The sequence below is a fragment of the Anser anser genome (assembly GCF_964211835.1).
Source record: "Anser anser genome assembly, chromosome: 15".
Taxonomy (NCBI): domain Eukaryota; kingdom Metazoa; phylum Chordata; class Aves; order Anseriformes; family Anatidae; genus Anser; species Anser anser.
In genome coordinates this window covers 14,856,571-14,883,596 of record NC_139736.1, presented here as the reverse complement: position 1 = coordinate 14,883,596, position 27,026 = coordinate 14,856,571, and the positions used below count along the sequence as shown (strand labels likewise).

General features: G+C 36.4%; 1 protein-coding gene across 25 annotated transcripts in view; it reads left to right on the top strand.

Annotated features, from left to right (window-relative positions):
- RBFOX1 (RNA binding fox-1 homolog 1) overlaps window positions 1-27,026 on the top strand; it is an 875,363-nt gene that overhangs the window by 821,136 nt on the left and 27,201 nt on the right. For 23 of the 25 annotated variants that reach the window (XM_083800079.1, XM_083800059.1, XM_083800075.1 and 20 more), the window contains 2 exons: window positions 13,914-13,953; window positions 22,808-22,872. In XM_083800079.1, coding sequence (XP_083656205.1) covers window positions 13,914-13,953; window positions 22,808-22,872 — 105 coding nt within the window. The remainder of the gene's footprint in view (window positions 1-13,913; window positions 13,954-22,807; window positions 22,873-27,026) is intronic. The other 2 variants (XM_083800073.1, XM_083800061.1) reach the window with 1 other exon arrangement.

Sequence of the window (27,026 nt, the reverse complement as noted above, 5' to 3'; positions counted from 1 at the left end):
TTTTGACTTGATCCTTTCCATATTGTCAGAATGCAATAATTCCGGGGCTCACAATACTCCAGTTCAGGGAGGGATCTGAAATGTGTTGGCTAAGACATAAGGTCTGGAATTGCAGAAAGAAATGGACCAAGTAATACAAAGCAATACAGAATGAGGCATAAGATTTATATTGTGACACTGTCATAGTATTGGAACCTGGTAATATTGATATTGTTTAATATTGCAATATTAAGGGAGAACCAGTGTGTTTCCATCTGCATTAGTTTGTTCATTAGTTTGTTCATATCCCCTACCACTACCAGCCTTCTGCAAGTAAGCTGACTATACCTGTCTGGTTGGAAGCAGTTTCTTATGAAGCGTTTATTTGATTAAGCCAAAAGGCATGTCTTTTTTTTTTTTTTTTTCCTGGAGGGATTTGCAAAAAGAACCAGTCAGCCACAGAGCTAAATTTTCAGGGATATTTGAGACATGCACTTTGACCGTTCCTTCACATTGGGCAGTATCCCTTCAGAGAAATAAGCTGTGTGGAAAATTAAAATTAAAATAATGGCAAAATCAGGTTTATTTTGTTAAAGTGAAGTGTATATTTTTTTCCTTTAAGTGCTTTGTGTAGTTTAATAAGCTAATTTTAAGCTAACTATTACTTAATGAAGACACCATGATTTTCGAAAAAGATTGCTTGAATTACCTTTGGACAAGGTTGGTATCCCATCAAAGCATCTTACTGTTGCCTAGACTATCTTCGTTAGAGGTAGTCCAGGTAGGACCAATTTCCTATAGGACCAATTTCATATCTGGATGTCTCAGCTATGAAATTGGTACTGCACATAGGAAATAAACATACTTACATATATTGCACAATACAAGAACAGACCCTATTTTCTGATTTTCCTTTGTGCTTTCAAGGCTTTAGCTGTTTACCAACTTTAAATTATAGGCTCTGTTGTCTAGGACCCAAAGCTGATTCCTGCTCTGAGCTTGCAGATGAGAGCAGCCCTACATTTCCTAAGCCTTATATAAGCTTTAATTTAAAAAGAATATTTGATGCAATCTTGAAGAACATGAAGTGACAATATTCTGATTTTTTGTTCCAGTTTTCTTTAACTAACTTTTGGATCTATACTGCCAGCCACTAAGCTGACTTAAAGGACAATGGAGGTAGCAAGGGACTCATATGTATGGTTTGTGTGTTCACATACATGCACAGCTAAATTATTTTTGTTTTTCTCCTAAATATAACCTTTAAAAATAAGTTATTCTGCTTTAGAAAGTTGTCTGGTTAGAAAAAAATGACACTATCCATCGCTACTTATTTTAAAAAGAAACTCTTAAATTTAAGTAGGGTGTCTAATATGCAAGGAGATCACAGCTTATGTTATTATCAGTTTTATGATTTCATGAATGCAACACCTGTGTTTAAGACAAAGTCATAAATTTATATAGGAAAATATATACCATTTATGTGGGATGCAATTTTTTAATTGTACAATAATTTTTTATTTTGTTAGTATTTGCAAAGGAAGTAAAAATACTTTCAGATCAGTAAGTAACTTACATTGCCTTTAATTTCAGGGGTCACATATGGGTGCACTCTGAGTTTGTGTTACATGTAAATGTTTATAGTTTAGTTAGTACAGTGACTCAACAAGAGGAATTAAATTTCTAAGTGTAATACCTGTATATTCTCACACAACTGTACTACGTAGCTTCAGCATCTTTGGATACTATGTTAGATGTAAGCATTGTGAAATTCAGTTGTAAATTAATACAGATGCCTGCAGTGCAGTCAGATTCAGCAGTGTTTCAAAACCAGATTCCAAGAGGTGATCTCAGCACTCTTCTGCAGGAAGGTCTGACAGTTAGATTGGACAGTTCTCATCTGCCTTTATGACGTGTCGTTGACTTCAGAGAAGGCCATGCATTGATATAGGAGAGAAGTTACATCTTTTCATTGGTATGATGACTTCAGGCTGAGATAAGCCCTTGGCAATCTAGGACTCTGCTGTGTCAATAAGTATGTTTTCTAATACAGTCTGACACTGTAATTTCAACTGATAAGCTAAATTAAGAGTCTTAATTTAAATAGGTCTAAATTCAGAGATTAGTCAAGTTTATTTTTCTGTCCACATATGGTTTAAAATATCACATTGCTTTCTGATACACACATTTCCAACTTATGCAATTCTTGGATCGGTGCAGAAATACCTCTCTTACACTCATCCACAGTTGAATAAATAAAGCTTTATTCTGAAATAATTTATTTGGCCTAGTGTACTATACCTTCTGCTAGTAACTTCATTGATATAGTAGTATAATTTGGAATTTCTTTGCAATGCTTTCCTCTGTGCTCACCCATTCTGTACTCTGACCTATCAAAGAGGCAAAAAGGGATTTACATCAGAAAAAATCCTTAATCAATGGAAGTAAGCTATAAATATGTTGTTTTCAGTTACAATGTAAGTAGAGTCTGGGAAAATTACAGGGAAAATAAAGAGATCACAGAGAATGAATGAACTTGCAGAATGAAGCAAGCAACTTAGAATATCATTTGTTGACAAGAAAAATGGAAAAAGCTTTGAATGCTGTTTTGCTATTCATTTAGTAGCAAGCTTTCATTTTCCACTCAAGTAGCCCAGCTTATAGCCAAGCAGTTCATATGAAAATATTTTTAATGATTAAAAAAAGGAGTTGCCTCATACATTTTTGTATGATGTGTGAATTTTAATTATTTTTAATTTTGCAGTAAATCTCAGCAACATATAGTTTATAATATAATAACATATAACATATAGTTTAAAATATAATTTCCTTTTTTAAAAAGTACCCACATGTAAATGTAGAATATAAAGCTGGTTTGAAATAAGTTACAAATGAACTATAATAATTGATTTGCAATAATCTTTTGCACACTGATTTGTTTATATTCAGAAGTTTTAGAACTGAAATAATCACTTTCAAATTGGAAATCAAATGCAAATCTAAGAAAAGTATTTCTGATACTAGTGTGACAGCTTCTTACAGGTGCAACAACACTGTCTGAAGATTCCCTGCTGTGTAACAAAGACCTTCTTTCTTTTCAGTTTCCCTTGAATTTGTATTTATGCTTGTTCACTGATGTCCTATTTGATCCTGACTGTGACTTTTTCTTCTCAACAAAGTTAAGAAACGGCAATGTGTCCCAATCTGTAAGGAAATCTGGACGATCTTGTCAGTAAGCAAAACAAAGTAGCATGTATTCTTACAGAAATCTCTGTTCTGCTGTGCCTCATAGTCACTGGGAAACAGCAAATATGGCACACTTAGCTATGTCTAAGGAAAACTAGTGAATACAGGCATATTTAGGGACACTGGTTTTTTATAAATCAAGGATATCATGCATGCTTTACAATGTGTCTCTTTAAAATAAAGTCAGCATTCATGAGATATGTAGCAATACATACATAATTAATGGCTTCTTTAGTTGAGAGTGAGGCGTTTCAGCAATTCCTTGAGATATTCTTGTTTATTAACTCATGGAAAATCATTTTTAGCAACTGTGGCATCATTTCTAATGCCTTAAAATACTACAGTGTGCAGCTGGTTTATAACTTGGAATGTGTAATTCACTTAAGTACCATAAAAAACTACTGAAACTGACATGAGGGAATAAAGCTTTGGTTTCGTTTGTGTGAGAAAAGAGAATATTAACATTTTTGGAGATCTATATTGGGTGGAAATATTAGCTTCAAGACTGTGCTGCAGGAGGAATAGCAGCAAGAAATGGTCATGAATATGGCATGAGAGGTGCATGGAGGGCAGAGCCTGTCAGTGTGGGAGAACATAACTGTGAGCTATTGTCTGCTTATCTCAGGGGGCTCTGGGTATTTCACAGCAAGACTGGTAACTTGGTTGAGGAGCAAAGCAGTTACTAAGTTGATTAAAATCGTTTCCTACCTTCCTTTTTGTGTGAGCTTTGAGGTGGGAGGTTTCGAGCATACTGCTTCTTTGGTCTTTCTTGCAAGCATCTCCCTGGCTATTAGGTATTGTATTGTATAAAATACTTTTAAAAGATGAACGTTAAAAAAAAAAAAGTTAAAAAAAAAAAGGAAGATAAAAGTCTTTTTGCCTTGACTTGTGTCTTTCTAGGGTTGTTTATTGTATTTATGCTTCACCTACTAATTATATAAAGCTGAAGCTACTAGTAAAAGTACTCTTATGACAGATTTTGGATGCAGTTGGCAGTAATTGCCAAAAAAAAAAAAAAAGGAGAAAGAAGCAGGTTTTGTTTTCTTTAGCACACTACCAAAAATAGGTGATGTGATTTTGATACCTGCAATTGCTTTTGAACTCTGCAGAAACTGGTAGCTCAGCATTCTTGAAAATCATTTGCCAAATACTAAAACATGATGAGTATGCTGCTCCATCTTTAAACAGGTGTCAAGAAAACCTAGTGCCCATCACTGTATATCTGGTAGTAGTGCATCTAAAACTAACAAGAAGCCCTTCTATTCTAGCATCACTTGCCTCAAGGTCTTCACAAGTTTAGCATGTGATGATGGCTTTGTGCATCTTCACATGTACTCCTTCTAATTCTGATGAACCTAATGGTGAAGTGGCTTTAAGTCCATACCTCCACTTCTGGCTTTTTTCCTGGGAGAACAGGGAATAATGTTTTTCTCCCATGTTTCTGGTTTTGGGGCATGTAACAATCTCCTGTTATCTAAGAAGTTGTGTAGTTTGTGAAGAAATGGAAGATGGAGTTCTTAACTTCTTTGTGTAGTCAGCTTGGGGGAGAAGGATGCCAGCAAACAGATCTGAGTTGCAAGATTAGTTCCTGGGTTTCCCTAATTCTTGTTCTGCTGGGTGTTCTAGTCATGACCTCAGTGAATGAGAAATTTAGAGAAATGGCACATGAAGTATGTATTGTATTTTATGGATGTCAGTAGAAGTAAAACTGAGAGGCAGTCACATTCTGCAGTGGAGTGTTGGATCATGGTGGACAGGTGGTTTCCTGAATCGCTGCCACTCAAGGTAGCTGAGGGAGCAGTCAGGGCCTGGCAGCCCTCGCAAGGGTGGCTGACAGGGCTTGGGTGGAGCCAGCAGTGCCCCCTCCCTGGTGGTACAAAGGCTTCCTCGGGAGCGTGAGCAACCAGGAGCACAGTGATCGGTGTGGGCAAACAGGGCTTGGCACTTCAGTCATGGCATGGCACGGCAGTTTGTGTAGCAGTTTGAGCAGGGAGGGAGGAATATGCCTCCCTACTCAGACCAGCTTTCCTTCTGGTTGCCTCCCAGACAGCAAACCCAGGCATGGCCTCCACCAGGCGGAAAGCACTCGCCAAAGCGCTCACCAAAAAGGCTGTGGTAACCCAGAGCAAGTGCCCAAAGATACGTCAGTTCAGGCCTCTGGCTGCAGGGAGTGCCTGAGTGTGATGCTGCCAATGGTGGGTGACAGAGATACTGCCTGCGTGAAGTGCAAGCAGGTGGAGGATCTGATCAGCCTGGTGGCAGAGCTCAAGGAGGAGGTTGAGAGATTAAGGACTATCAGGGAGTGTGAGCAGGAGATGGGTGGAGTCACTCCCTGCCATGCCTGCAAGAAAGGCACCAGGGCGATACACCCCAAATAGTGATGGACCCCCAGCCCTGTCACTTTCAGGCAGAGGGAGGGGACCTGAGAAATGGAGAGGAATGGAAACAGGTCCCTGCTCAGTGTCACAGGTGAGCCCCCTCCCTACCCACCATGCCTCCCCAGATGCCCTTACACACTAGGTTTGAGGCCCTGGAGCTTGAGGGACAGGGTGGTGAAAATGTGGGGCAAAGTCTACACAGGAGGTTGTCTAGGGCAAGAAAGTTGACTCCATGACTCAAGACTTCCTCCAACAAGAAGGAAATAAGGGTGATTGTTGTAGGCGGCTCCATTCTGAGGGGAACAGAGGGCCCTATATGTCAGCCTGATCCTACCCATAGGGAAGTCTGCTGCCTCCCTGAGGCCTGGGTCAGGGACATTACCAGGAAACTTCCTGACCTTGTTCGCCCCTCCAGTTCTTTCCCCTTATTGATAATTCAGGCTGGCAGCGGTGAAATTGCTGAGAAGCCTGAAGGCTATCAAAAGGGACTTCAGGGGATTGGGGCGGTTACTGGATGGAGTGGGTGCACAGGTAGTGTTTTCCTCTATCCCTTCAGTGGTGGGGAGGGATTCTTAGAGGACCTGGAAGGCCCAGCTGATTAATATATGGCTGGTGCCATCACAGGAATTTATTATTTTTTTTTTTTGATCACGGGGAGGTTTACTTGGCACTTGGCCTGATGGCTGCCAATGGGTCCCACCTGTCTCAAAGGGGGAAGTGGACTCTAGCCTGGGAGCTGACAGGGACAGGGGGAACATGACTACAGAGGATAAGGATAAGGCTGAGGTTCTTAATGCCTTCTTTACGTCTGTCTTTACTAGACAGACCACTTATCCTTGGAGTACTCAGCCTCCTGACCTGGAAGTCTGGGACAAGGAGCAGAATAACCCCCCCACAGTTCAAGTGGAGACAATTAGAGACCTGCTACTCCACCTGAACTGTTACAAGTCCATGGGGCCAGATGGGATCCACCCAAGGGTGCTGAGGGGGTTGGCAGATGTGATTCCTGGGCCACTTTCCATCATCTATCAGTGATCATGGTCATCAAGAGAGGTCCCAGATGACTGGAGACTTGCTAATGTGACACCCATCCATAAGAAGGGTTGTAAGGAGGATCTCGGGAAGGATCTCTACAGGCCTGTCATCCTGACCTTGGTGCCAGGAAAGATGATGGAACCTTTGATGGAACATCTTAGATGGAATAACTTGGATGCAATCACACAGCATATGCGGGACAACTCGGGGATCAGGCCTAGTCAGCATGGGTTCATGATAGGCAAGTCCTGCCTGACCAGTTTCATCTCCTATGACTGGGTGACCCACCTGGTGGATGAGGGAAATGCTGTTGACGTAGTCTACCTAGACTTCAGCAAGGCCTTTGACACCGTCTCCCATAGTATTCTCCTGGAGAAACTGGCAGCCCGTGGTTTGGACAGGTACATTCTTTCTTTGCTGGATTAAAAACTGGCTGGACAGCTGGGCCCAGAGAGTAGTGGTGAACGGAGTGAAATTCAGATGGCGACTGGTCACCAGGGGTGTTCCCCAGGGGTTGGTGTTGTGACCCATCCTTTTTAATATCTTTACTGATGATTTGGATGAGGGAATTGAGTATACCCTCAGGAAGTTTGCAGATGACACCAAATTGGGGGAAGTGATGATCTGGTGGAGGGTAGGAAGGCCCTGCAGAGGGCTCTGAACAGGATGGGCAGAGGCCAATGAGATGAGTCGACATGGCTAAGTGCCGAGTCCTGCGCTTTGGCAACCATAACCCCATGTAACACTACAGGCTTGGGGCAGAGTGGCTTGAAAGCTGTGCAGAGGAAAAGGATCTGGGGGTGCTGATTGATGCTCCCCTGAACACGAGCCAGCAGCGTGCCCAAGTGGCCAGGAAGGCCAACGGCATCCTGGCTTGTATCAGGAATAGTGCAGCCAGCAGGACCAGGGAGGTGATCATCCCCTTGTACTCCGCTCTGGTGAGGCCGCACCTCGAGTGCAGTGTTCAGTTTTGGGCCCCTCAGAACAAGAAGGACATCGAGGCCCTGGAGCATGTCCAGAGAAGGGCTAGGAAGCTGGTGAAGGGCCTGGAACACAAGTCCTGTGAGGAGCAGCTGAGGGATCTGGGGTTGTTTAGTCTGGAGCAGAGGACGTTCAGGGGAGACCTCATTGCTCTTTACAGGTACCTGAAAGGAAGGTGTGGGGAGCTGGGGGTCAACCTCTTCTCGCAGATAACTAGTGACAGGACTAGAGGGAATGGCCTCAAGTTGTGCCAGGGGAGGTTCAGGTTGGAAATTAGGAGGCATTTCTTCTTAGAGTAGTCAGGCATTGGAATGGGTTGCCTAGGGAAGTGGTGGAGTCACCATCCCTGGCGGTGTTTAAGGAAAGGTTGGACTTCATGCTTAGGGACGTGGCTTAGCAGGTGACATTGGTAGTAGGGTGATGGTTGGACCAGATAATCTTGGAGGTCTCTTCCAACTTTAATAATTCTATGATTCTATGAAATGGAGAAGGAAATGAAAATGGAAAGAAACGTACTTTGTGTAAATATAGAAAATACACCCTTTCTATCACAAATTATGTCTGCCTCTTGATCCAGAAGACTGATTTCAACCAGTTTCTGTGTTATTCATCTGTTTCTTGTGACAGAACATACTGTATCATACATTATACATTTTAAACAGTTCCCAGCAGAATGTAAGTATGTAATAAGATCGTGGAATATCAGGGACAGGATGGTAAGAATAAAATAAAAATTATGAAGCTGGGGAGGGCAAAGGAAAAGTAACAGACTATTCAGGAACTGTTCCCCTTTTTAAAAGTAATTGATTCCAAATAACACCTTATTCTGAAATTAAGAAAGAAGGATAATTAATATAAGCTACTACATCTACTACTTTAACATAACAGTGGTTATGTTTTTTCCAATAGATTTCTTTGGGCTCACAGAACCTTTCTTTTACTTGGGACTCTGCTTTGTACATATGTGCAACTGTTAGAACAAAAAAGCATGTTTTGCCAGCTCATAGTGATTTATGTCTTCCAGCTTTGTTCTCTGCAGCAACGCCCTCTATTAATTTGCAAAGTAAATACTGTAATTTTTTCGTGGCATAAAATGTTGAAACTGGAAAGACAAAAACCTGGAATTAGAGAACACTAAAAGCTGGAATAATGGTATTGTTAAGTGTCATACAGGAGTTCCAGTTCTATATTCACAACAGTGGAAGTTGTGTTATTAGTGTTGAAAATCCTGCCTTTGGTTTATTTTAGGTTATAATTGCATCTCTTCTATTACTTGTGTCAGGAAAGCTTCATATAAAAGGCATATTTTGCCTTCAGCAGGGATCAAAAACTGGAAAATATCTTTAGGACAGTAAAGGTGACCCCATCAGCAAACAGAAAATGCAGAATTTTTATTCATCATGTGCTTGCTCTTAATTGTGATGGAGGGGAAATAGTGTACTATAACTGTGACTCCTACTGCAATGGCTCAAATCATGATTGTAATGCGTGTTTGTTGCACTAAATCCATGCATTTAATCTGCTTTAGGTTATTTATGCTAACTTGTGCAGATTGTTTGTATGGCTGAGAATCATATATGCTTAGCTGGTAAGAAGTCACTGTACGAAGGTTTGCACATGCAAGAACTGTTTCATGCCAGATTATTTAACCCAATCCTTTTGAAAGATAAGGGTAGGAAAATTAATATAAAGACAGATGAAGTCCTCCCAGAATATTATATAGGTGGAATCTAAACCGCTAATGAGCTTGCCTTAAGAAATTTACAAACAAACAAGCAAAACAAAACAAACACAAAACCAAACCAAAACAACAACAACAACAAAATGCACTGCAGGTGTTTAATAGTTGGTGAGAAAACAGTTTCATATTTATCAAATATAATTTCAGGAAACGATTGCCACATATGATATTATTTAGATGCCTGCTTTCTTATTATTTAGATGCATGCTTTCTTATTAAATCAAGGTTTCTCTCTTTGAGTTTTCCTTAGCACTATAAAATCATAAAATACATCTGAATAAATCCCCATAGTTTGTTGTCCTTATTTTAATGCCTCCAGGTAATGCATTAACATATCATCCATTCTTGGGTGCAGTAATTCAGATTTCAGTACATGACTATTTCTAGACCCTGTGTCAGTTTACAAGGAACTCAAGATTTATGTGTCTGCCAGGACAATTTTTTGAATATAAAATGTAAAAGGAGCTGTGGCAAGATGGGTTCCTATGTGATGCATTCAGTCTCTTCCCATGCTTGAGACGTAACATCTGTTCTCTGCCTGCAGATTCAGAGAGAGAAAAGAGGATGATGAGTCAAGCAAATTACCCTTTGGAAAATAATATACTAAAGGAAAGAAAAGTGCAAGAGTAAAACATAGCTGTTGATGCTTTACACTTTTTCCTTCTGATGATGGGTGTGGTTAGAAAATACATTTGACTCCAGTGATAACATTCAGTCACAGGAGTCAGCAAGTGACAAGGACGGTGAATAGAGAAAATATCCAAAATCCATGAAAATGTGAAGAAAATTAAGAGGCAAACTTCCAAAGAAGCTGAAGGTCTTATATTTAACATATCATATTACAAAAATGTATGGAGAAAATTAGATAAAATCAGCTGATTTCTTTTCAAAGTACATGTCCTGCTTGGGAATGTTATACTCATTTGCCTGGTTCTGTCACTTCATCTTAATACTAACCCTGTTTAGTGATAGAGTCATGCCTTTGTGTCTCACTTCTGTGTTGCGTTCTTCCTCCGGTATAACATTTATCAAGCAGTTACAGATTCAGAATTCAAAGTAAGTTTCCGTCTGTACCTGACTGAGCATTATATGTAAAAAGACGGCCTAGATAAATGAACTAACCTACCCAAGATTACAACCAGCTGCATTTGGGAATTTGAAGCATTTCAGTCCCTATTCATCTTGCAAGATCTTCACTATAAATTCACAAATCACCAAGAGGAGGAAGGAAATGGGTCCTCTTTTTGACACATTCTCTCAAATGTGTTATTTCTGAATAATAATGTTCAATAATAATTGAAAATAGTATATTTTAATGTTATGTGGTGGGTTGATCTTGGCTGGCTGCCAGACTCTCACCCAGCTGCTTTCTCACTCTCCCTCCCCAGCATGACACGGGGAGAAAATAATATGAAGAAGGTCATGGGTCGAGATAAAGACAGGGAGATCACTTACCAATTACCATCATGGGGAAAATAGACTAGAATTTGTGAGAATTAATTTAATTTATTGCTAATTAAAGTAGAGTTGGATGGTGAGAAGCAAATATAAAAATTATTAACACTTTGTATCCATACTCCCTTTTACTAGGCTCCACTTCAGTCCTTCATTCCCAACTCCTCTATCTCCTACCCAACCTGAGCAGTGCAGGGGACTGGGGAGTGGGAGGTTTTAGTCAGCTTGTAAGAGTTCCTCTCTCCTGCTCCTTCCTTATTATACATTCCTGTTGCTCCAGTGTGGGCTGTCCCTGGGCTGCAGCTTCCTACAGGACATACCAACCTGCTCTTGTATGAAGTGCTCCACAGGCTTGCAGAAATATCTCCCCACGCAGGCCAACCCTGTGGCCTCTCTGCTACCAAAACATTGCCTCATAAACCAAATACACGTAAGGTAATATTCTATTTTTAAATAGTCTGTGTGATGCAGAATTAGATGAACAGAATTAACAGCTGAAGTGATCCATGATTCAAACTAGCATTTCCATGTCGTATAAATCTGAACAATTGCGAGGACCTTGTATCCGTTTTTACTTAGAACTTCGGTTTTTCAATACCAGTATTTTTTCTGGAATTAATCAACCTTGCATATATTTAGTATTTCTGTAGCTGTATTTATAGAACTTAATGGTAGTGGAGGTAATTAGTTCTGAAATATAATTCTGAAGCAATTCTTCTGTGCTGCCACTGCTAATTTTAAAGGATGAGCTCTAGAGCTAGTGAATAGGCATTAAAAGTAGTTTTCTTAAATACCCTTTTTTAGATCAAAAGAACTAAAATAGCACTTCTATCTTCCTGTTGTGCACTGATTTATCATCACTGTTTCTCAGTGGTCATCTTGGGGAACTTCAGAATTCCAAGAGCGGAGAATGAATTGTCACTGGAATGTGGCATGATAGTGGCATTAGATACTCTCTTTAGATGAGGTATTTGGGGGGGTTCATTTTTCAGTAACCTCTTACAAATTTCTTTCTGAACTATATAACCTCTAGGATTTGGATGTTGTTTTTTTTTTTTTTTTTAAATACTATTATAAACAAACAATCAGAGCTTTATTGTAATTTTGCGCTGTGTATATACAGCTGCCTATTATTGAAAATAATCTTGAGTTATACATTATGCATAAAAATGTACAGTTTTAGACTTGCTTTAGTAAGTGCTAATTTAATACAGTGTACAACAACACTGATCTGTGTAGTATCTTTTTGATGTGGAGGCTGAGTTTGTCCCCTTACATAAAGGAATGAGTAATCCTGTCCAGAAGATACATGATTATTTAAAAAATTGAGTCCTTGCCCTTGGAATAAATATGCCTTTCTTTTTTTTTTTTTTTTAATGTGTATTATTTGCAAAACAAACTTGCTATATGAAATTCTTGAGAAAAGCCTCTGTCTGCAGTAACCTTTGTATCATTTTTATATGATCTCATAAGACTCCTGTGTTGTTCACGATTGTGTTACTCTACCTCACAGTCGTGGAATGTTTTACTTCTTACATGCAAACAGCTGTGAGGAAAACATAATATTTTAAAATAATTAGAATATCAGAAATGAAATGTAGGTACACTAAAATGTAAATAACAGGTTTTCTGAAAACTAACAATGTAGTCCAGGTTTGCCATATTCTGCTCTTACAGAATTATGGAAAAAAACATAAGTAAATTTCTGACCTTAACTGAAGCAGATGGCAGACTCTGATTTAAGTGGAGCCAGGTTTTCGTATGTTATTATTCCATAACAAACTTTCATCATTGTTAAAGTATAATGTAGTTTATATGCATGTATGCGTACTTGTCATTTTCCCAAGTGAATCTGGCTTAAACACATACCAGTTCATCCCTGTGGGGTTTGGCCATTGACCTCAATAGATCAGTTATACTTCTGACATGAAAATTCTTGTTGAAATTGCAAAACAGTTTAGGCTAGCAACTTGATGATAACTATTATTCCCAGATACTAGTATTCTCAAATTGAAAATATTGTTGCAAAAAGCCTATCACGTGTTTTAGCTCTCAAAACAACTTGGGTTGACTCTTATATTAGAAATACCTCTCTTTAGTTGCAGAACTGCCAAGTAAAAATAAAGTTGCTGGACTTATACAATGTGTGTAATTGGTAGGCCACTGTTGCATAGTTTCAGTTTTATTTAGTATAATCATTTAAACCATCTTTGCCATATTGTGTCATTTATCCTGAAGGGTTTAGAGTCTAAAATTTGTACTACTTACACTGAGAATTTGTGTTAGCTGTAATGCAGAAATCTTTGGGTAAACTGTTAATCGCAACATAACGATTCTACGTTTTTTGAAGATAAGAAGTACTAATGTATCTGGACAGAACTCCAGGGTAGCTGATAATTATGGGCATGTTTGCCAAAGTTGTAAAACGATAGTGAGAAGGCTTAGCCCTTTTCTTATAAGAATAACACCAAGGCATTCTTACCAGACTTGTTGTCAGTATCAGAAATGTGCATCAACGCAGTACCTATGAATATTCTCATCTGTGTGTACACTTAGCTATTGAGATTTGAAACAAGTGGTAGAATTCCATCAGTATAATTATTTCACCATATAAACTTAGGCTTTTTGTTTCCCATCTAAGTGATGACATTTACCACTTTGTTTCAGAAGGCTGACATAATTACAGGACAAGAAAGTAGTATTTCAGGAAATAACATTTTGTAAATGTAATAAAACTGTTCTCAGGATTAGCCCACTGAAAATTTTTATAGAAAAAAAATGCTGCAAATTCGTGGATTCTTAAAAAAAAAAAAAAAAAAAAGTAAAAAACAAGACCTTGCCAGATGTATTTTCCAATTCTGCCATGCTTTACCTCTGTTTGACTAAGCATTTGGCATACTTTATAAAGATGTAATACTCAGTACAGTTCCACTTCTGATAATTGCTACCAACCTCCTTAACCAATGTGAAGAGTGCCTTCTTTTCCCCCTCCCTTTGTTCTTGTGACAAGACTAACCTCAGCTGTGCAGGGGTTGGTGGCATTTGCATGTGGAAATGCACTAATATGGATGTTTTTCTTTGTGTGTGCATCCTTGCAGTGTTGTATACCAGGATGGATTTTATGGTGCAGACATTTATGTAAGTATTCATTGATGTGCATGCTGTCCTTGTACATTACCAGAGTCATTCTTTTTACAAGTTTGCTGCCTAGCTTGACTCTGTTTTGTCTATTTACCATCCCTTGCCTGTCAGAAAGAATTGAGAAGAGTATCTCTCACATTGGAAGACCATTCTGTTCATTACATCTATCATTGTTCAGTGGAGCTGAATTAACTCTTGAATCAAATGTTGAATAAATGCAAAAAGATGTGAAAAATGTGTGTGTATGTGTGCGTGGAAGAGTGTCTCCTTTCAAAATTAAATATGAAGAAAACTTTAAAACAAAGTAGAAACACTTTCCTGCCAACCTCCAGAACACTATTAAAAAAAAATAAAAAGGCAAATTGAATATTAATACCTGAGGAATAAAAATGCAGTATGGAGAGAGAGAGACCAAGTAAGACTTTTCAAATCCAGGCAACATTTGGAAGATGTGTGTACATCTTTGGATGGATGGATGTATATTGCTTAAATATCCACATATTTAAATTTAAATGAAATAGAGATTGCTTATGATGTAAGAAGTATTTATATTTGTTAGTAAGTATCAACAGCCGTGGATAGTAATTACCTACTTCACATTAAAATGTATATAACTCATTGGTCACTAATTTCATTTTAAATAATATATTTTTTAAATTTTCTTACCAATATTGAAGTTTCTACCTTGAATGTATGCAAAGAGACTACTTACATCTGAGTATACAAGAAGTTTCAGATGGTTGAGGCTGAATTTCAGTCTTCTAAAATAATTCTTGCACCCTATTTTTACATTTTTTTAAAAAAATACGTGGATATAAAATGTTACCAATAGTACTGTAATCTTTCACATCTGTTATTATTTTGATAAAGCAATGTGGTTACAAAGTTACAATTATCTTTACTTCAACAGACAACTTGCTATATCCTAATTGTGCTTATGTTTTACCATCTCCGTTGAGTTACAAAGAGATGGATGAGATGACATTGGTATGAACATTAAAAAATCACTAGATCGTTGTAGGAAACATTCCTTGTATTTATTACCAGTAATCTCTTAAAGCTATTTCCAAAGGAACAGATTTTTTTTCTATTAGGTTTTATTTGAAAGGAAAACAAATTGAAATTATGCAAGCAGTAGCCTTTCTTTTTCTGATGGGGTAAAAGGCTGATACTCATTTGAAAATTCATTTGTGTAGTTTAAGAATACATTTAAAATGAATTAGTACAGTTTAAAATTCTCTGCGTACTTAGTGATTTTATCAGTAACATATTGTTACTGACACATGAGAATCACACATTTGCCAAAGGCTTACTCAAGTGTAGTATGCTGCTTTAGTCTCACCTAAACACTTTACTGTTGAATTTTTTGAGGCATATTTTAGATATGTTGTACAGTGTTGAATTTTTTCGTGTAATTTCCAGTTTTCATATTTGTGTATAATGTCAAAAGAATGTGTCATCCATTTTGCTCAGTTTACCAGTCTGAAAGGTGACAAGACATCTTCCTCAAGATTGGTTAATGGGATTGAATAAGTGAGAATTATATGTTCGTGTAACAGTTCATAGTTTTGGAGCCCACTGCTGCTTTTGGTGCTTGACAATTATTTTATTTTAAGGTGGCCTTTTTCCTCTTATAGTCTTGAACACTTTGGTTCAGAAACAGAACCAAACAGAAACAGCAGGTTGTTTCACTAAGGAAGACGCTGAAGAAATTACTATTTTCTAGTTTAGCTTCAGTTTTCTTGTCTGGAATACTCATGCATTAGAAAATATAGTAACTGTACTGGTGCATTGGTTTTCACTCAGTTGCAGCCTTGTATTTCTGATTACATTACTTAATTCTCTAATGTAACAGAATGTTTACGTGTACAGAATGTTTACTTGTACAGAACTTAATATAATTTCAAAAATATTGTGAAATTTGGTTATGTTTTATGATGTTCAAAGCTTCTTAGTTTATAATTCATTTTTCTTCACATTTTTATTTCTTGCAACCAAAACATTTTGATGAAAAGAGAGAGAGAAAACTGGCATAAGTCAAAAGAAAATGTATTATAAACAGTGTTGGTTCTCAGCATAACAGTTTCCAGCAGAGCAAGTTAGTTATTAATTCCCAGTTGGATATAATAAAGTTCTACTTAGCTTTTCATTTTAATTACAGAGCTGAAGCTTTGTGAAAGAGCAAATATTTTGTTGAAAAAGGAGAAAGAAATAAAATTTGAAGTACAGGTTCTAATCAGAAGCATAGAAGAGAACAGGAATACAAAAATACAGTCTAAAATGGAAAATCCAGACCCATGACTATATGTAATAAAATATATTCTGTATTTCACACAGTTATATGTGAAATGTAATAATGCCTCTGAAATAACTGAGCTATTGAATTCATTTTTAAATGTGCCTTTAAGTAGGAAAAATAAAGGAGATGATTAGGAAGAAAGGAAGACCTTTTAAAATTAAGTATTGATTCACAAAGAGAAAAAGTCATTAAAAGAGAATTAAGGTTGCCTCCCAGCAAATATAGAAGTTCCTAGATGAAGATTGACACCTGTGAAAATAAGAAAATACAGTCCACAAAATGAAACCAAAATAGTAACAGATGAAAAAATATGCAGTTAAAATAATAGCTCTGCACTGTTGTTCTGCTTTATTTCAAATCTGTGCAGGTTTTTTCTTGTTGTTGCCTTTTTTTTTTTTTTTACTGTTGTCATGAAGAATGTTTTCAGAAGATGTCAGTCTTCAATCGACAACTAAAATTTGAGAAGGCCAAGGAATAGCAGATACTTCAAACTCTCTCATCACCAGCTTCAGAAATGGTGATGCAGGTTGACCATGTACATTGGTCAGTTTTATTGCTTACTGTAAGATTTTCTGACCCGTTCTCAGGATTCTGGACCTGTAGTACTGCAGCAGGTGTGGGTCCAAGGCAATTCATAAGTACACAGGTAGATAAGGTAGAGTTGTTGTTGTCGTTTTTGTTTTTTTTTTTCCAAGTTACTGATCAAGAATAAGGCATACTTTATGAGCAGAGAAATGGAAAGATATTATCAACACTTACTGCTATCTCCTTAGCTCAGAGGTAGGATGGTATTGAGGTTGTAGGTATCTACGTTCCTAGCAGAAAGGAGACATTTTGATTAAAACTGTATCAATTATCTAAGCAGTATTCCCATGATACTGGATGGGAGTCTACTGATGCAGTCAGATATCCCAAAAGGCGCTGTTCTAATGTGAAAAGCAGGGATATGTAGTTAACATCAGAGTCTTAAGTTTAAGTAGTTTTAATTCTTTAGTTTTAAGTGTTTTGTAAAGGTGCAGTGGGTAGCTCCTCCTAATGCTCCATACACTAGAACACTCCATGGTACCTTTTAAAAAGTTATGAGATCTAATGATGAAATGTCTTTTCATCTCTCTGGTCTATTTGTGATATAAACACTATATTCAAAACAATGCTAGATTACTCTTGATGATTGTAGTGGATTAGAATTAATGCAGGTGCTACCAATTTGGATATATTACCAAGAACTTTTCTGAGGCAACAGATAGGTCTGGGAGTACACTGTAAGCCCAGAAATAGCACAAAACTTTCAAGTAGGCCTGACTCAGAAGTTGAGCTATCAAAAATAAGACATTTTATTTTTAGTTCTCCCAATGTTTTGCTCTGTGAGCAGAACAAATACTGTGTAAACCACAATATCAGTATGAGTGGAGGATGAGGAAATGATCACTTCTGCTTTTTATGTCTGCAAGGCTCCATATAATTTGTCTTATTTTTCACTTTTAACTAATAAAGCAGATATAATTCTCAATACTATAACACATTTTGAACCTTGATTTATTTATGTCCACAATACTTCAAGAACTTGAAGTGAAAGGAGTTATAGGAAATGAAAATTGAGGAAAATGTATTCTCAACATTAATGTAGAAAATTAACTATGTTAGTAATTGGAAAAACTAATGAAAAAATACGCATCATTTAGTCATCCAATAAACACTGTCAGTGCATCTGAGATCAAGATAAAAAATAATGTAGGTTTTTTAGGAGGAAGTAGTGTACCCATATTGTAACTTCTGAATATGTGTTTGTGTAACTCTTTTATTTGGGAATTATACTTAGTACAGCTATACACACTTTACATAAAAAATCAGATGTCTTTGATTTTCCATTGTTTCATTTTTATCTTATCAAAAAAATCTGCAAACACTTCTAAAACTGATTAAGATTTCTCTGTAACAATTGGCTACAGATCTTCCACTGATCCCACTACTCTTTTTCAGTTTGCTTGAGCAAAGTACAGAGATGTATTTGATTACATTAAAAGGAAACTTGTAATGAGCAGTTTGGGAAGATTCGTCTAAATTCCATCTGTCCATTCTTCTTTCCGTCCTTCCTTCCTTTATTCTGTTAAATCATTGCATTTCTCTTTCTTTATAGGGCATTATTGCAGGAGCCTGTGTATGGCAATAATTTACCACAGGCATGACATGCCAACTGATGGAAAAAAAATATCAGTAGGTGAATGAAGACTGTTGTAAAATCATACTATTCCACAAATTATTCAGTGAGAATATGGATTCTGTGTGTATAAATGATAATAGGCTATGAGGTGTCTTTATGTTCTGGATCGAACCACAAAATCACACATATTCTTCATGTCCCATGTAATACAATGGTAATTGCTGTAATTGTCCCATTCAATATTTTATGACAGTGAGATATATCTGTATATTTGGACTGCAATTCTATTAATTTCCCCTATACTCAAAATTTTAGACAACTTAAGCTGCAGTAGTACTGTGTGATCATTCCTTTGGAAGCAGAAGATGCAGATAAGGCAGTAGACATTTTTAATTATTTTAGCTGAATTTATTATTTTGTTTGAATTTTCAAAAAGTCAAGCATAACAGGTACTTTCTGTACTTAGAGAAAATAAAAACACAAAACATTTCTAAAACCCAGCAACTGCAAATTGGTTTTTATTAGTATGTAATTCTAATTTTTTTGTAAACTTTATTTTGCAATACAGTATAATGCATGCAGACAAATATTTACATATTTCTCTAGACATGTATATGTAACATATATTACTACTGCCTATATGTAGTATATGTAGGGAATATTACTAGTGTAATGAATTTTACTTACATCTACAGTAATGACCGAGATAAAAATTAAGACTTAATTGTAAAGTAGAATGTGTCACGCAAGTTTAGAGCTCAGTGGTTTGAATCAGTTTTCCTTCCTGATTCCCAAGATAAAGCATATCTTCAAGTGTTTTGTCGTAATGATAAATCATCTGAAGTAACTGATAAAATATTAAGAAATAATACTGCACCAAATCTTTAGAACACAAAACCTGTAAAAATAATTTGCCTAAGAATGTTTTTACATATCATTATACCTCAGAATGACAGGTTGAGGTTGGAAGAGACCTCTGGAGGTCATGTTGTCCAACTTGTTCCAGTCCTCAGTCACCTGGAGTGAAAAAGTGGTTCCTGATGTTCAGAGGGAACCTCCTGTTTTTCAGTTTGTGCCCACTGCCTCTGGTCCTGGCACTAGGCACCACTGAAAAGAACCTGGCTCCGTCCTCCTTGAATGTTCCCATAAGGTATTTCTAAACACTGATAAAATCTCTCTGAGCCTTCTCTTCTTCAGGCTGAATGGTCATAGCTCTCAACCTCTCCTCACAGGAGAGGTGCTCCCACCCCTTAATCATCCTTGTGACCTTTCACTGGACTCTGTCCAGTATGTCCAGATCTCTCTTGTGCTGGGGAGTCCAGAAATGGACACGGGACTCCAGGTGTGGCCTCATCTGGGCTGAGTAGAGGGGAAGGGTCACCTCCCTCAACCTGTTGGCAACACACCTCCTAATACAGCCTGGGATACAATTAGTTGTCTTTGCAACAAGGACACATTGCTGGCTCATGGTTAACTTAATGTCCACCATGGTCCCCAGGTCCTTTTCTGACAAGCTGTTTTTCATCTCAGTTGTCCCCAGGAGATGCTGGTGCCTAGGGTTGTTCCTCCCCAGGTGCAGGACTTTGCACTTCCCCTTTGTGAACTTCACGAGGTTCCTGCCAGTCCATTTCTCTGGCCTGTCCAGGTCCCTCTGGGGGCAGCACAGCCCTCCTGCACATCAGCAATTCCTCCCAGTATTTGTGTAATCAGCAAACTTGCTGAGGGAATGCTTGGCCTCATTGTCCAGATCGCTAATGAGTAATATAATAGCTTATGTTAAAAATATGAAATCATGACATAGGCTGATAGAGAATTATGATCTGCCTGATATCCATAGCCATCCTGCAATTTATATCTTCAAAGAATTCAGGCAAATTTAATAACAGATCTCTCCTTATTAGTATTTCTTTAGACTCAATTTTTCCACGACTTTCACAAATTTAATTGTGATTGTTGAATCCACAGCAGCTTAATGAAGTTCAGAGTTGATCTTAATTGTTCAGCAGAATTTCTTTGATGAAAGCAAATCAAAATACAAGCCCCTCCCCCCCCCCCCCCCCCCAAAAAAAAAAAGCAACTCATATTTAGGGAAAGCAGGTTTTGAGTAAGAAAAGGTCAGTCTTCACAGACTCACCAATTTTAAATGGTACTTAAAGGAAAGAAAAACAATTCTGACAGAGCCTACTTATCTGTAGATTTAAGACCAGCCAGTATGTGAACAGCCTGTCTCATTTTCTCATTTTAGTCTGAAACATTGATACTTCTGGTGGTGGCCCATTTTCAATCCTTTACCATAGTGAGAATCAATATGTGCATAGTTAGATTGAAATGTTGTGGCCTCTTGCGTTTAAATAAAGGTTTTTAGAAATGGACTACTGGAACAATCATACATGTGGCTAACGAAATCATGTCACACTGCAGAATGACTTGTAGTCTGCCATACATTTTCAGGACTGGATGTTGAAAACAACCTTGTCACGTTTAATATCATCTTCATAATTTTACTATTTGTACTTCCTCATATCAGCACTCAAAACAAAACCAACCAAATAAACAAACAAAATACACAGCCAAACCCCCACCACTGAAACCAGCACTATTTTTAGCACTATGAAGAACAGGATGGGAGAAAAGAGAGCTGTGTAATCTGTCACCTTTCTCCTTGGAGCACAACCCAGGCCAAGTGCTCAGTCTCACTGTTCACTGGCTCAGTTTGCACTTGGTGACATTAATTGACATCTGATTGCCTGTATGCATATACCTGCAAGCAATATGTGCCTGTTATACATCTTTTGACAGTAATAGCCCACTATTGGCTTATAAAAATCAAATGGTCTGAAATGAGAAAGTATTTCTTCTCAATGCTGCTGCACTTGCACAGAGAAGCAGTTTGCTGCAAAAGAGACAGCATAAAAAGTATTATAGAAGCACCTGCCTCATTCTAGTGGTTGTGTGATACAATTGCTTCTGGCAGGGAACTGATCAGTAGAAGTAAACATACTTTTCCTTATGTGAGCACTTGAAAAAGTCAGAAAGAATGTTTCTCAAGTAAGGTGACAATTCATAGACTGAAGTTTCTAAGGAGCTGTCAGTATATGTAGAACTTGTTTATTCGTAGGGTGATGTGGCGTTATCAGCTGAATGATTGGTTTCCATAATCGTTCTGCTTCAAATCTTCAAACCAAAAAAGTTTCCTACCTTTTAGGGATGAAGGCATTCATTCCACCAAGCAAGGCAGTAGAAGGGCAAATAGCTTGTAAAAACAGTTGAAATTCTCTCCTTGCTTTTCTGAAAAGCTTTTTTATTATTATTAGTAGTAGTAGTAAAATCAAAATAGGGAGCTCACAAAACTACCTAGTAAAAATCTAGTACTGTTATAGTAAGGGTTGATACACTAACCTGTGCTTCATGCTTCAGCATAATATCTTGTATGAATGCACTTTTCCAAAAAGAAAGGGGGGGGGGGGGGGTAATGATCAATTCATTAAAGTGATGTCTTTAGAAAAAGAACAAATTTCATTCAAAACTGAGTGACCAAATGCTTTCTTTCTCAACTCTTTGTTAAGGTGGGGGGAAGAGGGGGAGTGGATGCAGAGTCCCATGTCCCAGGGGATTATAGGGTGGTGAATTCTAATTGGAACGTAAATCGTGTTTGTGTTATCTGTGGAGACTGGCCTCTGTTTGTTAATTGGCATGCTGAGATCATTTTGAAATGGTTGATATAACACCGTGGTCCATTGAACAGGAAGCTCTGCTGTTTTCACAGTTTGATAATCAATGCATCACTGAACACAATTCCTTTCAAATGTGTGTTTGTTTGTCCTGTTTGCTTAATTGAACAGCTGCAATTACTGTTACATACAACTGAATGTTAATTCAGGGAAGAAGAGAATTTTCCTTCTTCATTATAATTTTATGCATAAATTGGAAACCTATATAACATTAAGTGTTAATTGAGTGCACTAATTAATAAGTTTAATCAACCAGGTATGATCAATCATATTTTGTACAAAAAAAAAAAAAAGGAAAAGAAAGAAGAATTATTAGCAGAGTTTTTCTTTTAAGTTAAACATTGCTTTATTAATGTGCCTATACCTCATTCATAAGAACAATCACTACTTGAAAACGTGTGGATGAATACAGTATTGTCTTTTACAAACCTTATGTTGATGAATACAGTTCATTGCTTTCTCCACATCTCTGGAAAAAATCTTAACAAGTTCATGGTGATAGATTTTGCTTAACAATTCACTTAAATATGTCACGTGTATTTAACCCCTTAACTGAACTTACAGTATGACAATAATATTCCAATCAGTTACTGCTAAATTTTACAAAATGTTATTTAAGCTGCTGTAGCAATCCAGTTAGAATGTGAGTTTATGTTTTAGGGTGGTTATGCTGCCTACCGGTATGCCCAGCCTGCCACTGCCACTGCAGCTGCCTACAGTGACAGGTAAGATCTCATTTATCACTAATAAATATTTGACCAGTGGAAGCTGAAGATGATTCTATAAATTTGCCTTGTTGAAGTCTCATAACTGTCTTGTTGCTCTGCAGATAACTGTGATATCTAAAGCAGGCTATTTTATTATAATCCATGAATAGCCATAAATTAAGAGATTTTAGGCCTTAATTGAGAATCGGGCATGAGACGTGCACATTCCCAAGCTGTAGATCATCCAGTTAAGGTCTGTGACCCTTGTACAATACAGATAAATATATGTACGGCTTCATGATGGTCTGCTACTAAAGATCATTTATCTTAGGAGTATTATTTCAGTTGATTTAGAAGCTGAACCTACTGAGTGCCCTCAATTCTCATTGACATTGTTTTAGTCATTGGAAATTGAGAATGAACTGCATCTAAGCTTGAACTATCCAAGGCAAAATGATTTTTTTTTTTTCCATTTACTTTCTATACAGGCTTTATATTTTTTGAAATACTAAAAAAAAAAAAAAAAAAAAAAAGGTTATACTTCTGCAGTGTATTTGTATCCTCCAAACGTAAACCACATTGGTGAAGATAATACCAGGAATAAAAGGTCATTAAGATATGCATAAGAAAAACATGCAAAGACTTAACATCTATAAAACTAAAAGTTATGTCATATATATTAACTCATTTTCTTGCAAGATGAAAATCAAGACCCCTTTCAAGTCAATGTCTAAATTGCTAAATTCTAGTAGGAATATGATTTTGTCAAATTGCTTAAAATTAAACATGCATGCAGTTTTTGCAGTGTGTGGACATGATTTTGTAATGAAAAGAAAGAATATCCTACCTGTTTTTCAGAAACTGTACCTTTAGCAAAATCTACCACTAATACTTTTCAAGTATTTGAAGAGCGTACAACTGTAAAAGGAGGATGTATATTGTGAAAGACATATACATGCATGTGTTTTGCTTCACAATAACAGTAAGGAGTAAGGTCACATTTCTCAAATCGTTATATAAGAAATTTTTCCCTTGAAAACAAGCATATAATTTCTTATAGTCTTGATTTGAAAAATTACTGTAGATGCTAAATTAGACATTGCTTTTAAAAGTTTCTGTTTCTTAAAGAAATCAACAGATTAAGAAATTTAAGTGAACTATTTCTTAGATTGAAGTGCTGTTCATGGATTCCATAATTTTAGAATAAAGTATCATGGTATGAATGTTACAATGCTATGCATGCATATTTGCCTTTCAAAGCTTACTCTGGGTAATGAATATATATTTTTTAAAGTTATATGAATAAAATAATTTGCATGTGTGGCTGAGGCATGCTGTGTCAGACAGGTAAGCAAGTTTCTTTCTATTAATCTTGTATCAGTAATATCAACTAGATGCTGCTATTTATACTATGTCCGTGATGTACTATTTCTACTTAGGGTAACCTACAAGGTGAAGTGCTACTCAGTAGATTCATTTCATTTCCACAAAGGTGTGTTAGTATGTTGCAGCTCTAGGATTATTCTCTGCTTTTATAATGCAAAAGAATTCCTGATTCTAAAAGCTTAAGCTGAAAGGACAAAATGAAAAATAACCTCCCGTGGTTATTCATTTTTTGCCAGATATCATTAAAATGTCCCTGGGTCATTTTATAGGGTGTTTACTCCTATGAATAAATGAATTTCTGAAAATCTATACATTATATAGAGAAAGTGAACAATATCAATATGACTTTTAAATGCTTTAATTATGAATTAATGTACCTTCTCATAAATCAAATGCTGTAAGGTAAAACGTCAGTTGGTCACATATTGTATGGATAGAAAGTCCACAAACATCATGAAGAATTATGCTGACAAAAAATAAAGGACTTGTTTAAGAACAAGATAGTTATTTTAATGTTGTTAAGGAAGCTTGAGATGGTGTCAGTAGCAATGCAGTTGTTACAACCCTTAATTATTTTTTTTCCAAAAAGTTTAATTTTCAGATACACATTGTGTATCATTAGAATTGTCATAACCTGTCTGTTGCATAATTTTAAATATCTTAAAAGAATTAAGTATCTTCTGGATATTTTTTTAATTTAACTTTTTTAATGTGATTACCCATCATCTTTGAACTGCGTCCCCAAAATGAATGTGGTTTCTTGTGTTAATTACAAATATCACAATTGAACTTTATGGGAGATTCTTAAAACTAACATAGAGAACAAAACAAATAGCAATCTGCTCAAATATTTCTTTGCATATATGAAACTATATGCGAACATGGATACCTCTGATTACTCACAACTTAATTTTACTTACATAATTTTACTAATTTTTCATTCATTTTTTAATGAATTCAATTTAGTAAATTTTATGAGTCATTAATATTGCATATTCTAAAATTCAGAAAAACAGTTCAGTACAACTGCTTGTACATTTTCTTCTCAATTAATAGTCACCTGCTTTTGCCTGACAGTATTAAAAACTCCATATCTGATAATATTTACTGCTCCTTTTCATTGTTGATTTGATCTATTTATATTCATTTCAAATTAAATATACATATTGTTTATGTTTAAACAATGCATAGGAAAACAAAGTGACAGCCAATGAGCATATACTGCTGAAGCAGTGACATATCACGAAAATATATTTTAAAAAGCTTTATTCTTTTTGACTACAGATAATACACATGATGGATGGTAGTATCCCATATTTTACATGCTTCTTAAATCAGGATATGAAAAGAGGAAATCTTTAAATTGGAGACATATTTTTGTAAATTAAATATAAAGGTTAACAGAAAGGTTTCTGTTAATCAAAATCAATACACCAAGTCAATGTTTAATGATCAGTGTAACAGAGCTCTATTTTGAAGAAATGCAATGGTATCCTTGTTTGTCAGAGTTGGAAATATTGCTGGAAATAGGCAAAGAAAAGATATATAAGGGTCAGTTAGTTGGCAATGGAATCCTCATGAAATAAATCAAAGCAGAACTGTAAGTTTGATAAGAAAATCAGGTATTCCTAAAAATAATTTTAAAACTGAAGTAGGCCTCACAGATTTCTCCAGTGATTTCTTAGCACTGGAAAATAAAAACACACACACACACAAAAATAAATAAAAGATGTAGTTTGTTTTTATGAAGCAATATAATCACCAAATACAACTTCAAAAAAATTACATTGGATTTTTACATTGTGTGATCTCTCACTATGCTAAATTGCACTTAAATATATGGAGATCTTTGATAAAGTGGATCAAAAAATATTTTATAACTTTTCAATATTTAAAATATTTTTGATAAAATGTCTGATCCTTGTAACTGATAAAAGGGGACTGCTGGTCTACAAGTATTCTTCACCATTCTGGAGCTTTAATTCCCAAGCACTTCAAATTGAGAGTGCTTGGAATAAAATAATTATAATGATGTGCAAAAGACACTAAATTAGATGTCAGCAAAATGTTAGTACAGCTTTTACTAATCTTTCGTGTAAGATTTTTAAAAGTATAAATAAGCAATATAGTATTTAAATTTGTATCAAAGTCTGAAGTAAGTAAGAGAAACTAGCAAAGGCGTCAGCTTTTATATTTATGAGGTAGAACAAGTCAAAGCATGGCAGTGGGGTGTATTGTCATTTTGTCATTGCATGTTCACTTGATGTTGCTAGTACGTCTGTAATGCTGTATTGGATTTGACGGATCCATCACATAGCTCAGTGAATGGCTTGCTTGAATTAAGCCTATGGGCAGACTTATTCACATTGATTGGCTATTGGTTTTGTGTTTTATGATTTGATTATTGCATCTTTGATAAGAGTAAGAAAAATGTTCCTTTCTTGCATATTAACTTTGTCAGCAATATGTATGAAAGTTTATATGGTACTATAATAAAACAAAACCCCAATGATAATGAACTTTCCTTGCCAGTAAGGCAGAGTCTATTCACTTGTACTGCTTGCTAACCCTGTAATACTTAATAATTGTGTGTTTATATATGTTTGGTTATGTATTCATATATATACACACATTCCCCATCCATCACCCGCTCACAAACACACACAGTTTGCACATGCAAACACAAACACATACACACACACACACATATTTCCAGATGTATTTTGCTCTGAAATTACTTCCATTTTTTAAAATACAATATCCAATTAAAATCTCACTATAAACAA